Source organism: Pagrus pagrus (assembly GCF_965226575.1).
Source record: "Pagrus pagrus genome assembly, chromosome: 9".
NCBI lineage: Eukaryota > Metazoa > Chordata > Actinopteri > Spariformes > Sparidae > Pagrus > Pagrus pagrus.
Window position 1 is genome coordinate 19,285,846 of NC_140193.1, and position 14,489 is coordinate 19,300,334.

At 43.9% G+C, this 14,489-nt stretch overlaps 1 protein-coding gene across 1 annotated transcript in view; it reads left to right on the plus strand.

Annotated features, from left to right (window-relative positions):
- Nucleotides 1-14,489, plus strand: part of igsf3 (immunoglobulin superfamily, member 3) — an 86,245-nt gene that overhangs the window by 11,440 nt on the left and 60,316 nt on the right. The window contains exon 2 of the mRNA XM_084363061.1: nucleotides 10,820-11,200. Within this exon, the coding sequence (XP_084219187.1) occupies nucleotides 10,820-11,200 (381 nt within the window). The remainder of the gene's footprint in view (nucleotides 1-10,819; nucleotides 11,201-14,489) is intronic.

Sequence of the window (14,489 nt, forward strand, 5' to 3'; positions counted from 1 at the left end):
AAACAACAGCTTGACTGGTTGAGAAGGAAAACATTTTGTCTGACATCACAGATGAGAATTGGGCTTGAAATTGTTTGACGAAAATGCTATTTAAAAGCTTCAGAGAGGAGTCACTGCTTGGTGATTATGTGTTTCGAATGATCGCTCAGGATGAAACAGTAAAACTCAAAAGCTATTTTCCTCCGTGGTCAAACAGGAAGGAGAAGCAGCTGAGGGTGTAGGAGGGAGGATGAAGAGGCAGCTGTTCAGCAGAGAAGGAAAGATTGTGATCTGCTGCATGTTGTTGACACTATCCACAAATATCGCCTGCATCGGAAACGAATAGGGAAAAAAAATGAATCAGCCCACATAGAGAAATTACTTTACTGCTGTAAGCAAGCCATAGTCCCTACATTCACTTATAATTACAGTGTAGTGGTCAAAGTCGACAGCAGTGTACGGTAACACATCGACACAGAGGTATGAATTAGCCTTAAAAAACCCCCACTGCTTCCATCCTGGTCTCACCAGCTGTTATGAGCAACAGCGCAGGTGGGGTCATGACTGTTATAGCCCAGGGGGGTCCATAAATTAGGACTAGTTAGCATAGTGAGAGCAGAGGACAGCATGACCCAGGTGTGACACAAAGCGGGAGTCCCAGTTCAGAGCTGTACAGTTTTGAGGTTTGAGTCACAAAAGTGGAGGCCGAAATGCACAGTGTGTGATTTTTGCTGCAAGGGGTCTCTCAGTCCAAACAAGGAGAACAAAAGACGTATTTTGATGATGTAAAGTAGCAAAGGATCATGGGATCTGTTGTCTTCTTTGTTAAAAACAAAACAATACCACACTAATACCAATGAAAATCTATCTGAAGTGACTCGGGCAGAAATATTCAAGCAGGCATCATAAACTTTAATATTATCAAAGTTTTATTCGTGTTATGTTTAGTCGCGTTCAAAGACTTCCTCAGTCTCTGACGTGCAATCTGATGTTATAGGGTGAAGTTATAGCCACAGGCAACCAAATGAAATGCAACAGAGGTGAGGGTTTGGTGACACAGAGGCAGGCAGGAAACTGTAAGAAAAAGTGAGCTTTAATAATAAGCTGATATCCAAAATCAAAAATCCAAGCAACAAAAGGCAAGCAAACAAAAGTTGGCAACAAAATGGTTACAAGGAAAATCTAAGAAAATGGAAGAGTAATACAAAAATGGAGGACAAACCATAAAGCCATGGGGAACAAATCAGGAACACAAGGAACACAGGAAACAAGGGGAACAGAGAGGAACACAGGAGACGCAGGATGAAAACAGATCAGTTGGGGAAAAAGACTTAAAAACACAAGGGCTAACGAACAATAAAACGCAGGTTTACACTAAGAAGGGTGGGAAAAGGACAAAGAGGAAGTGGAAAGTCACAACAAGAGGCAGGAAGATGAATCTACAAAATAAAACAGGAAATGACTAACAAAAAACCCAAACCATGACAACAATTCAACATATATCACAAAGGTCTAGACATTTTAATGCAAAACTTTCATTGACTGACCACCTTAAGACTTGACCTAACATGAAACTTGAAGAAAAAACAGTACTGCCAAACTAACTGTGTCCCCCCTCTCTCCAGTCTTTATGCTAAGCTAAGCCAAGCAAACCGCTTGCTGCTTCATATTTGGCACACACTCAATAGAGTAGTATCAATCTCCTCATCTAACTCTTGGTAAGAAAGTGAGTATGGTTATTTTCTGAAACACTGCCCTATCTCTTTAAAAACAGCCCCGTCCTCGTTATGATTCAGACGGCAGAAAGGAGCAAGATACAGAATTTGCAATAAACTCTTTTAACTCCAGCTAGAGATAGCGGGAGTCTCCATGGTAGCCTAAATACGTCTGCATCTTCGTGTTTGGTTTTCTCTTTGCCCTCTGGCTGTTTTTCTGGCTTTCCAAGGCTATGAAAAGTCTGATTGGGAGTCCTCCATGACACTGCTAGCTTACAAAAACTCCCTCAGTAAAGTTTTCCCTCCATGTTACTGTCCTGCTCTCGTAATCCTTGCTCTTTACCACTGACGCCACCTGGCTCTCTGTGTTTGAGCCATACAAGGATGAAATAGTGACGTGCGGCATATCCGCTTCATCCTCCCACTCTCTGAACGCTCTTGTTCTTCCTCTGATTAGAGCTGCGTGGACGTAATGGGCAGTTTGTTGTAAGTGTTTGTCAGCTGTTAGAGCGGCCTGCTGGCCTGTCTAACTGGCCCTCTAATGGAAGTTAGAACACTTAGTCTCCCTTTCTCGCTGTTTTTCTCAAAGTCAAACGCTCACACGGTGTCACACCTTTTTCCCAGCTGACAGCAGCCCGAATGTTTTCCCGTGAACGCTGAAAATCATCAAGCTTTCTCCTCGGTATCCTCTCATACATCCCAGTTAATAAATCAGGCGGTGGATATGGGATTTGTCGAAGGTTTTGAAGCTGGCGTGAGGGTCAGAGGTTGTTAATGACAACCCTGCTACACTGATTTTTACACCCTGACTCAGATGATGATTATCACCGCGGGAAGGACGAGCAGTGGAAAAAGAGCAAAAAGAATGAGGGCTGAATTGTAATATTCGATGCTGCCCGGAGCCCATCAATCACAGATACAAGAATCAGAGAAAGCTATGGCTTCTCATCACTCCATTACATGCTTTACATTAAGATGACATGCTTTACCCAGTGCCATGTACCAGAACAATGTAAGCTTTTACTCTATCACCAGCATCAGCAGAGGCACAATTCACTCATGTCAAATTTAGATGATTAAGATGAGAGGAAATGAAAGAAAAAATGTCATCACTGAGGCTATAATGTAATGAAGCACAAACAGGTTTATTTTGTTTGCCCGATTTCAGGAAACGGACACGAGTTGTTTGGAACCGTGCCCATATCCTCTCTAAATGTTAGCGTTTCCTTTGCATGAAAACGTCTCCTCTTTCTTCCGCTTTCATCTTTCTCCCTCCAGTTTTCCCTCATCTTGGAATCTCTCTGTCTCCCTTGCACTCGTTGCTCTCTCTGGTAATGATGTTAACAGGGTCAAATGCTTTCAGGGGCCTGGAGGGAGAAAGACTCACAGTGATTTTTGGAAAATGGTTAACCAGCACTGAGAAGTGTGGAGAGGAAAATACGCTTCATCTTTCTCAAGCGTTTATTTCTCACTGTCACACATACATGTGCAGCACATAAGTCAGCAGCACGTACGCCTGTATATTCACTGAGTTTGGTGTGTTTTCGTGGTGTTCAGCACCCAGGAGGCAGCTGTCGTCTTCTCTTTAGCTTCCTCCCTCTTCCTCTTTTCCCTCTCCCCTCCTTTCCTTTTCTCTTCACTACCTCGCTGTCTGGGTATCTTCACAAGGTTTCAGATCTGTGGGATGAGTCTGAACCCCCCTTAGGGAGATGGGACATTGACTGGGTCCGTTTTTTTTAATAACATCTAGCAAGCATGTTCATAATTAATTCATATCTCACTGGTTATTTGAGTTATTTGAGCTCCCTCTCTCTTCAACTTTCTCCAAAAGTAAAAAAAAAGTTTGAGGGTGAGGACTTGGGGGTGGGCAATACTACACGGTTTGTTTTTTATAATTTAAACCACTTACAACTTGTTTGCAGAGCTTAATTATTTCTGTATATCATTAAATATTCACAAAAAGCAGCATTCGGAGTAAAACATCAGAAAAAAAACAAAAACATTATTAGTTAGTATTAATCTAAAGTTTAATGCTCAAAAAACGGCTAATTTTCTGTTTATTGAGATTTGATTGACAGTGGCCTGGCAACATTAGCAAACATCCCACAACTGCTTTCATAACCTAATAAAAAAATTGGTAAATCCTGATTGATGTATGAAAACGTGTGTCACCACACAGAAAAATATACAAATACTCAATTTGAATAATCAAAACTGTAGCAGATAATATATTGTCTCATACTCATAGTAAGACAGGTTTTCAGTGCCTTCATAAAAGCGGCTCACCTACCACCACATAAGGCAGAGCAGTGTGTCGGGGTTGTTCAGGTTATGCATCATTAATTGGCCACTTCTGTACGGTACTCTCTGGGAAGCGGGGTGCATGCACTGAGAAGTGTGTGCATGGATTGTCACACTCTTGTTGAAAGGTGATAATGAAACCTTGTTGTCTGAGACAGTTTTTTACGTCTCCTTATCCTGTTGTTGCCATAGAAGGTAGCCAGTGGAGACAGTAACCATCCATTCTTTCCAGTAGACCATATTCACATAGTGGCCATTGTCCTCTGACGGCATGCTCAGGATGGGAAGCTCAAATGTCCTGTTGCTGTGTTCCAGGTTGGGGAATCTTACGAAACGTTTTAATTTCACCACTTCCTGAATGATCAGCAACTAGAACGACAATGGATAGTGAAAATCCAGAGAGACCTGGGCCATATTTCAAGGTTAAAACACATAGTTGATGACTAATGTTATCATTCAACCACATCCGAGCCAACATTACCGTTGGATAACACATATTTTACTTCTGGGCTTAAATAAATGTGTCCAAGACGTGTGGTTACTTTCTAACGTTAGATATTTACTCACGGAAGTTAATTGGTTATCAAATATATGACTTCAACCAGCAACACAGCAGTACTGCATTTGATTTTTTCTGGTGTGACATCAGAGAAAAATGGCCGCCACACACACGCACACACACACACACGCGCACACACACACACACACACACACACACACACACACACACACACACACACACACACAGGTCTATTGCCAGCAGGGTACTAATCCACTGGTTCCATAGAGACGACCAATAGTATGTAAGCTTATAACCCCACTTCTCACTTGATTTATTATGTCCGTTAACAGTTCACTTATGAGTTTGTGGTCTCAATTGGTCGTTTAAAGTCTTCTTTAATAAAACACAAGGTTCATTTTGTAAATTTTGCTCCCATTTAGAGTAAAATACTACAGCAGGGTATGCTTTAACGTGTGGCTACCTTGGGATTGACAATTCAGTGTTTCCCACACATATACTTTACTTGGGTGGTCCCCCCAGGTACATTAACTGTCCGCAATCTCATCCAAATATGGTCGATTCTGGCTCAACAGAAAGCAAGATGGCGATGGCAATAATGCCAAACTCATGACTTCAGTAACTGTAGTCCACAAACAAATGGGTGACACCATGTTGGGTTTACACTTTTTTTTGTTGTTGCTAATATCAAGACAAGTGCTGTACTTGATACTTGAGTTGTTGATACTGTATTGAGGTGAGGTATCTGCTCACCTTTTTCTGGTTGCTCATCCCAGATTTCTTCTTCTTTAATCTGTGTGTGTGTGTGTGGCGGTTTGTAATTAGGAAAGTGAGAAGAGGTGATGGACAGCTCAACTCTCCACATTAGCACTTCTCCACACAGCTGCGAATGTCCTCTATATTATTTACACCCTGCAGGGTTTTTATTATACACCTTTTTAGGTGTATAATTATCCTATGTCAGAGACGAGTGATGATGTGACTGGTAGGCACAAATTCTAGTGGCCTCGCTGCCATTTCCACTGAGAATAAGACACTGGCCACAAATGATTGGATTAGTGTTTAACCCCCCTTCCACTTAGCATAATCCTCTTTGCAGCTTTCCGTGTGTGTGTGTGTGTGTGTGTGTGTGTGTGTTCGTGTGTGTGTGTGTTCGTGTTTGTGTGTGTTCGGAGTCCTATGCTCCCATTGCTGTGTACGCTCCAGCCGACGATCACCAAGGTCACTCGGAGAGCTCGTCCGCGGTCGTCCACCATCGTCTGGCAGGAAGGGGTCGCATGTTTCCAGCGTCCAGTCAACGAGCTGTGTGGGAAGCACCCGGCAGCGAAGATGAGAGATGAGACACAGGAAGAGTGAAGCCAGAGTGGGTGAGGGCGGGAGGATGAGGAGAGGGGTAGCGAGACATCCGCGGTATGCAGAGATGGAGATGAGCGTTAATAATAGAAAAATCTGAGGCCTTGTTGAGAAAATATGGGCACTCGACATCGAGGCAGCGCAGCCAGAGGTGAAGCGATGGGGGAGGTTGCGGGCACAGGATTATTGCGGGAAGGTTGGTGGAATTGAGCGATCAGTTGAAGGTCTGCAGGGTTTGGTATGTCATTGTCAGCCTTTCTAAACAGCCTCCAGAGCGATGGGCACTTTGAAGTTTCACAGAGCTGCTTAAATCCTGCCTGAAAAGACGCAGAGAACCGCGAGGCACAGAGAAGAGACAGGAATATACTGAGAGGGAGAGAGAGGGGGAGAGAGTGAGTGGAGGACGAAGGGAAGGATTGATGATGGGAGGAAGGGAGTGAGAGTAATCAGAAGTAAGGAGGCAGCTTGTTTCAGGAGGATGACAGGAGACAGGCGAGCGGAGGAAAGCTCCGAGTGCACCAACACAGTATGACTAGTAAGACTTTTTTTTGGGGGGGGGGGTGTATGAGTAATATGTTTCCAGCAGTTCGAGATGAGTAGCTGCAACATGAGAAGCAGTGATGCAGCAGTACAGCCCTGACATGATCTGAGCTGAATGTGGGTAGACTGGGTGCCGCCAGATTAGCACACTGACGAAAAACAGGGAACCGAGGCCTGAGTCAGAATAGATGGCTCCTTAGTACTAAATGCATCCCATCACATGCTCGGCAAGATGCAGTCAGCACACTCCACTATAGACCTTCTGTCAATCTCAGGTTTAGAGTGTTGGGAGGGATTTCATGTGTTCGCTGACTTTTTAAACCACGTAGCCAAATTAAGCAGGTTAAAGGTGCAGTACGTAAGATAGCTGATCGTCGAGTCTCATTCCTTAAATACCAGCGACTTGGGTTGTTGCCCACCAGCCCAAAGCACTGATATTTGACGACCTGCCAATGAGACTGAACAATCAATTATCTTTCTCCAGGGTATGCCAGAATGTTCAGAGGGACTAACACGGTGTCAGCCATAGTAGACACTAAAATAATGTGAACCTCCTCCCAGTTTAAAGGATAAGTTCAACCGTTAGCGCACACCCCGTCTGAAGTGGGTGCACAAGCTCGACCACACATTGAGGATGTAAATACTGTCTTTTGAAATCAATTTGGGACCCCAAGGCTTCCAGAGACTTGGATTAAATCCAATTTGCTGTATGGGCCCATGTTTTTTTTGTACATTTCAAAGCAAGTCTACTTCAGTTGTGTAGGAGAATGATGCAACAGAGTTTTGCTGTGAAGCTCCAGAAATGTTTAGTAGACTAAGAAACTTCACCCACCTTTCCATCCGCCTGGCGGTGAGTCGTATGACTGAACTTTCCTTTGTGGGTGAACTTATCCTTTAACAGATCTGGATAATCTAAAGATACAAACAAGTGATATTGTTCTACGGCTCGAAATCTGAGGAGGAACATGCAGTCAGTCATCTGTTTTTTTCTTTTCAAGGGAAACATACATTTTGTTTCTTCAAAGGGCTTCTTCAGTTCCAGTTCCACGTGCTAAAAACACAAGCCTTCATGATTAGTTTTTCATTGACTGTGATGTTTGTTTTATCTGGGTTTTTAAAAACAAGCATCAGGAGATGTGTTTTATTATTCAGCAGGACTGCATGAAAAATGTAGCATGAGCAGAGTGCGTGTGGGAAATATTAATAAGTACAGAATTATTAAAAAATACATTTTGAGTGGACTCAATTCACCACGCCAAGCCTTGTATAGCAGTCCTGTGATATCCCTATAGGGACATATCTGGTGACATCACTGTGAGCTTAACACACTTTAAATGCGTTTACGTTATTTCTGCTGTCACTAAAATATTTTACATTTTTCCTTAGAGGCAGCTGATAAGCAGATGATTGCACCACTTGGCCAAATAAAACATTCTCCTTTTCCTTTTCTATAAGATCGAGATTAACACGTCTGAATTTAAATGTAGTGGCATTCATGAGCCGAGTTTATTAGTTCATGTGCTGATTAGTCCTGTGGGAGTCCTATAAGAGAAATCAAGCCAAAAGGAACGATTGATTTAAGCTGTTTTTATTTCGCTATGCCACTCAAATCCCGTTCAAGTAATGGAACTCTAAAAGAAATCATAGATCTGTAAAGATTTTTATCAACTCACGAGTGGAAAGTGTCTCAAAAAGTAACAAAAGACCTGAGGCTCAAACCGCAGGAAGGAAGTAAGACACACGATCCACACAAACGAACACGCGTAGAGTCACGCGTGGCCATACACATACATGGGAATAAATGCACTCGCATTAATAGCAGTGAATGAAAGCTGGGGGTGTAGTGGAAGTGTAAGGGAAAGTTACTATGAGAGGAGAGAGGATGTTGAAGTTAAAAAGCTGTTCTGGTGAATTATTAATGCCAAGCATTGTGCCCACAGACACAGCATCTTACAGACGTTCTCTCTCTCTCCCTCACACACACACACACACACACACACACACGCACACACACATGCGCACACTCGCAAACACAGCTGCAATCCCCAGTTGCTTGTGCAGACAGGAAACGGCGTACTTGTCGCTCTGTCTGGATTTGGGGGGGTATGTGTAAGTGCTCTGTTGTTGGCCCCAATGAGAGGGATGTTTGTAGTTGTTCCCTGAATGGTGAATACTGTGTGTGTGTGCGTTTGGTGTGTGTGTCTGTGTGTGCCTGTGTGTGCGTATGCATTTGGTGTGTGTGTGTATGTGTGTGTATGTGTGTGAGGATGCAAAGGGTTGAGGCAAGATTCCCATATGTTGTTTGCCTAAATATAGGCTACAAAGCGACGTACAGAATAGCAATAGTCGGCCTTCAGTAGGGGCTTAACGCTGAAGACAGCCCTCAGTTGGCTTCAGTTCATGGATCAGTCCACAAGCTATGTTTTGTTTTAATGAGATCAACGTCTTACAATCGGAGATTCTTATTTATTCATCTACAATATAAAAAATGCAAAAGCACTGTTTGCAAGTTTAACCTTTTCAGATTCCTGCTGCTTTAGTTTTTATTCAAAATAAGACGGCGTTGGTGGAAGCAATTTGAAAAAAGGAAAATGCTTACAAGGAGCAACTGTCTAAACTGAATCTGTATTTGTAGCCATAGGAAAGAGGAGGTATATGTTGATTTTTTTTTTGTAAGGTAGAAGTTTTGACCTCTCACTAGACAGTGTTGTAATGGTTATAATTAAAGTGCTCCTTCTGAATATCTGCCAACATGAGGCTGTGAAAAGAGTCTTTCTGGCATATCGCAAATGGCCAACCCTTAACCATCCCCGCCATATATAACCCTACACCACAGATTAATAGGCTTAATACAAGGATTTTTCAGTAAAATGACTTTATGTGAGTCTTCAATGCAAAGTTCACAGTAAAATTAATGTAAAAAATGTACAGGAAGGCATTCTGAAGTCATTAATCTTATTGTGAGACGGTGTCTGTGTGTGGAGGAGCCATTGTGCCAGGTACAGCCTCAAAAAGAAGAAGAGAGAGGATGAAATAATGCAGGACTACAGTCTGCAGAGTGGAGGCCAGAGTGCCTGCGCTGCTTGTAAGCAAGTGAGACAAGTCGGGAACACTTTCAGCGTTTGACTTACCGAGTGTAGGGCTTGAGCAAACGTAGGAACATGGACACACGTGAGGCAGGGTCGTTTGTGTGTAGTTGGAAACTGATGTATCAGTCCGGTCCAGCTCTAACTATGTGATTTACGAAGTTTACTGATGAACAGGTGGCTTCACTTTTTTCACAAACGCTAAGAGCGGCTAATTGTTAGTGAACATGGTTGGTGATGGGGCGGAACGCAAACTTCGTGACCAACTACGGCCAGTTGATGACAGGGAGTCCTCGAGGGGGTTTACAGAGTTTAGCTGTTGTTGAACAGTTACCGCTCGCTTGTTTAGTCATGTAGCTAACATTAGCTGCCCTATTAGCTGGATAACGTTAGCTTCTGGGTTGCCAGGAGCCAAACCTGGCAAGAAACACCACCTCGGTGCTATCTTCCCTGTCGTCAAACTGGCAGCGGTCGGTCTTGGATGTTGCGTTTAGGTCCCTCTCAGGTCATCTCTGACCAGCACTCTCATCACTTAATCAGCTGTGGTCACTGGCAGCTTGGCTTCTTTGACATGGAGCTGCGTGGCAGGGTTGCAACTCACATTCATGCTAATGCTATCAGCTACAATAACTTTCAATCAATGTTCTCAAAGTCTCTCCCTTGCACACCATTTTTACAAAAAACAGGTAAATATGTGGACGAAGATAACGTCCGCTTTTGGTTTCATTGGGACTCTATATGAAGAAAGCAAGAAAATATTTCCCGGATCCGTCCCTGTAGTGCACATCCTTGCTCAGGAACAATGAAAATGGATCCATCAGACACAGCAGTAGCCTTTTTACTATCCATTTCAAAAATACCAGTACGATTTGACACACTTAGCACGCCGTGCTGACTTGTGTTTCTCCAGCTCACACTTACCTCAGCTCCTCTCACCTCAAAGTAGTTCAGCTGCGGCGCCGTCCCGAGTGGTGGAAGGTTAACATGTGAGTGCGTGTAATAGCAGTGAGCGTGATTGGATCTCAGCTGTTTAAAAGAGTTGCTGTGTATGTTTCAAGCGGTTAGTGGTGTTCAAACTCTGTGTGTGTGTGGTTGGGTGAGTGTGTCTGTGTGCACACCTCAACCTCAGTTGGCACTCTCCAGAATGCTTAGCTGCACATGTCACGTTGTTTCTGTATTTCCTGGGAGATGTTGGGTGCATAAACTCTGCAAGTGCTAAATAATTAAACCACAGTTTTGTAACCCATGTTCTCTCTTTCCTCTCTCCCTGCCCTCACCCCGCCATCCACTCTTTTCTCTTCTCTCACCTCCACCTCCTTCTGTAGCTGGTGTTACCGTGGCCCAGAGAGTGGTAATGGTACAATCCGGCCCGCTGATTCGGACCGAGGGCTCTCACGTGACCATCTGGTGCAATGTGACGGGCTACAAAGAGGGATTGGAACAGGACTTTGAATGGTCTATGTATCTACCATCGGCGGCAGACAGGGAGATCCGCATCGTCAGCACAGCTGAGCCCAACTATGCCTACGCCGTTTATGCCCAGAGGGTGAACAGCAAAGAGATCTATGTGGAGAGGCTGAGCGGCGACTCGGCTGTGCTCCACATCACCAAAGTGCAGGCCAAGGACCAGGGACTGTTTGAGTGTTACACACCCAACACGGATGGGCGGTACCTGGGATCCTACAGCGCACGCACAAACCTCACTGGTGAGACTCTAAGCACAGACACACACACACACATAAACTGTGACTAACCACGTGTTACCGAGCATGTAAACCTGTTCAAGTAGTCACCCAAAATAAAATTATCAACCTGAAAATGAGCATCATTTATCTCCTTTCAGACAAACTGATCCCAGTCTTGTTTGTATCTTCTGCTCTGGCAACACATGCAGAGCACACGAGTATTCAGACGACATGATACACATATGCAATACACTTTGGCAAACGTGACTGGAATTCAGTATATTAAATTAACATCCTACAAAGCAAGTTCATTTGTATTCTGTAGCCACTTTCAGACACAGAGGTAATAAAAGTGCTAGCGATAATGTAATATGACCACCTCTGTAGCACAGTTGTGATTATATTAGTTCAGAAATTGAAGCTTTAAGTTACTACAGTTGCAAGGATTAATCAATTGATGTCAGCTATTAAAGGAGACATACACTCATTTTCAGGTTCATCATTTTATTTTGGGTTACTACTAAAATAGATTTACATGCTTTAATGCTCAAAACACACATCAGTTTCCTCAGACTGTCCAGTGCTGCAGCTCTGTATTCCCCGACTGAGCTCTGTTTTAGCTCCTGTCCCTTTAAGGCCCCTCTTCCAGATTCTCCAGTCTGCTCTGATTGGCCAGCTCACACATGCCTGACCCAGCCACGCTAACAATAACAGCGCAAATGTGCTAAATCAATTCTTACATGCCAAACTAGCCACTGTGCATACATTATGCAGATGTGTGACATGGTGACATAGTGTGATGTCACAAAGTCACAAAAATGAAGGTGACACATTGCAGCTTCATTATTCACTTTGGCCTTACAAGATAATGCAGGGATTTGATTAAACATTCATTTATTTCCACCTGTGCACCATATATTCATAATATCAATGAATAGGAAGAGGATCAAAACTAGATTTTTGCACAGGACCCCTATGCAAATCAGGGCCTCGTGATTAAAAAAAAAATGCGAGCTCTGCTTTGAGTCATTCTAGTGCATATTGTGCCACAGCGCTGCTTATTCTAAACAAATTTACATAAACCTTTTCGACCTGGGGCCTCGAGCAAGCGTGCCTAATGGTATGTGCTGTCAACCTGAATGTGATGTTCTTGGAGGTTTTTTGGTAAAATACAGAATAATTTGTATCACAAACAGATCAGTGACAGCCAGGCTGATCACAAATAAAAAACGAACCAATAATAACCAGAGCCCGATGTCCAAAAACTAGCTGTGATCTGCGCGCCCTTGTTGAGGGGGTGTGAGAGGAAGTGTTGCAATCCAACATCACACAATGTCCCATCTGTTCTGACCGGGGAAAACCAAGCACTTCCCTATCTCACTCACACGCCCACACAGCTCTCACACCTCCTTCTCATCTACTGTATTCCTTCCTTGCCCTGAGCTGTTTCAATACAACACGGTGTGTTGGAGTGATGTGTCAAACAGCAGCGCTAGTTCCAGTCTTCTACTCCTTCCTCTCTGCCAGAGACATGTACAGATCTACCCAACAGGCATGCGGCACTGAAGACACAGCTGTCATAGTTTGAATTTCCATTCCAATCATAACTTCGTGCCTTCATCCCTGTCGAGGCTGACCTTCCTCTTAAGGTCAAAGTGCAAACCAAGTGCTCATTGGCAGAGTTGCGCTGTATGCGTGTCCCAGTGTGTCCCCGTGAACAGACAACTTCTGGGTCAGAAAGTCATCTGCGCTTAACAGATCAATAGGCCGTTTTTTTCGTCAAATAAGTATTATTATCAGCGCCTCAGCAGTTGTATTATCTCGTACGAGCAGTGTGATGTGAATGTGGGTCAGGGCTCAGGCGCGGGGCACTTTAAAAACAGCGCTGCTGATAGCACGCAGTATTTATAGAAATGCGTGTGAGAGAGCGAGACCGAGGGTGGGAGCGGAGGTGTTGAGGGACTTTGTTATCTGAGCCTTTTTGTGTCTTTAACCTCTTAACCCACTTTCAGAGGTCAGGGGTACACGGCGGGGTCCTTTCCCATCTTCGGCCCCTCTGTGATTCCCCAGCAGCTGCACGCCTCCTTGGACCGTTGGCGGACAAACAATACCTTGTGCTCCCTTCCCCTCCCCCTCCTCCTCCTCATGTCCATCTTCTCTTCCTCATTCTCCCGTCTTTCATTCTGTCATCTGTCTGTCTCCATTTATCAGCCCCCTGGCCTCTTTCTTTAATTTGCTCTTGCCCTTAAAAAACCTCTGCTGATGCTGCCTCTGAGAATATATGTTTCAAGGGTGATGTCAGAGAACAGCCGCAACCAGAGTGCTATTGAGGAAATATGGGGAGGAAGGATATGATATGGGAGGTATGTTCCTGTCTGTGCGAGTTTTTGTGCATCTGGGTTGTTTGGGTTAAATGTAGGAGTAGAAGGCCGCGCTGTAATCTGTGCCCTGAGTGGTGCATTAAGGCTTACTCACTCACAGGGATGTGTTTCATCCACTGTCAACTGCCTGTACAAAGAGCAGAGGAGGGTTTTAACGTGCAACTTAATGCCTGATCCCTGAGGAGGAGAGCAGTTTCTGTTCTGCACCTGGACGACGTTCTCCATGATACTGTGACGTTCTCCTGTGTTTTTTTTAGGTCTTGTATTGTCCGTCACACAGAATCAGACACCCGACTCGTGCACGTGGATAATTGCCTGGAAACGTGATCTTTCGCTTTTTCTTGTATGTATGTCTCTTTGTACTGGAATAAGTGGACAGAAATTGTTTGTGTCTTTTCTTCCCCCTCTGTGAAACTAAACTTAGATTAATCAAAATATAGCTCTGCTCAGCCCCTAAGTGTCAATACTGCCTGAGGCAGTGCAGTAATACTACACATGTGAAATGAATAATTTGGCATCACGGCGCAAATACTAGATGATGTCCTCTAAATCATGGCGTGACTCAGATAAACAGAAAAGTCATTATTCTTTGTGAAGAGAAAGGTTAGGTTTGACAGTTCCTTTGTTATTTTCCTCCACGATTTTGAATGAGAGTGGCGTACTAGCGAGCAAGGAAGTAATCTCCACTGTGGCCGTATCTGTAAATGAATTATTGGCCCATGTACTTAAAGCGTCCATAAATGCTATGTTTATATTAAGAATAAATGTGAAATCTCCCAGCGATAAAACCCACAGAGAATTATCACCCAGCTCTGCATTTCCCCCTCCGCTCTACACAGCTTCATTTTTCACTTCATGGTTTTTACGGCTCACAACTGAACTGTTTTGGCTCAAGTCTCACCGGGCTCATCAACCTTGTTTCCAGCAGC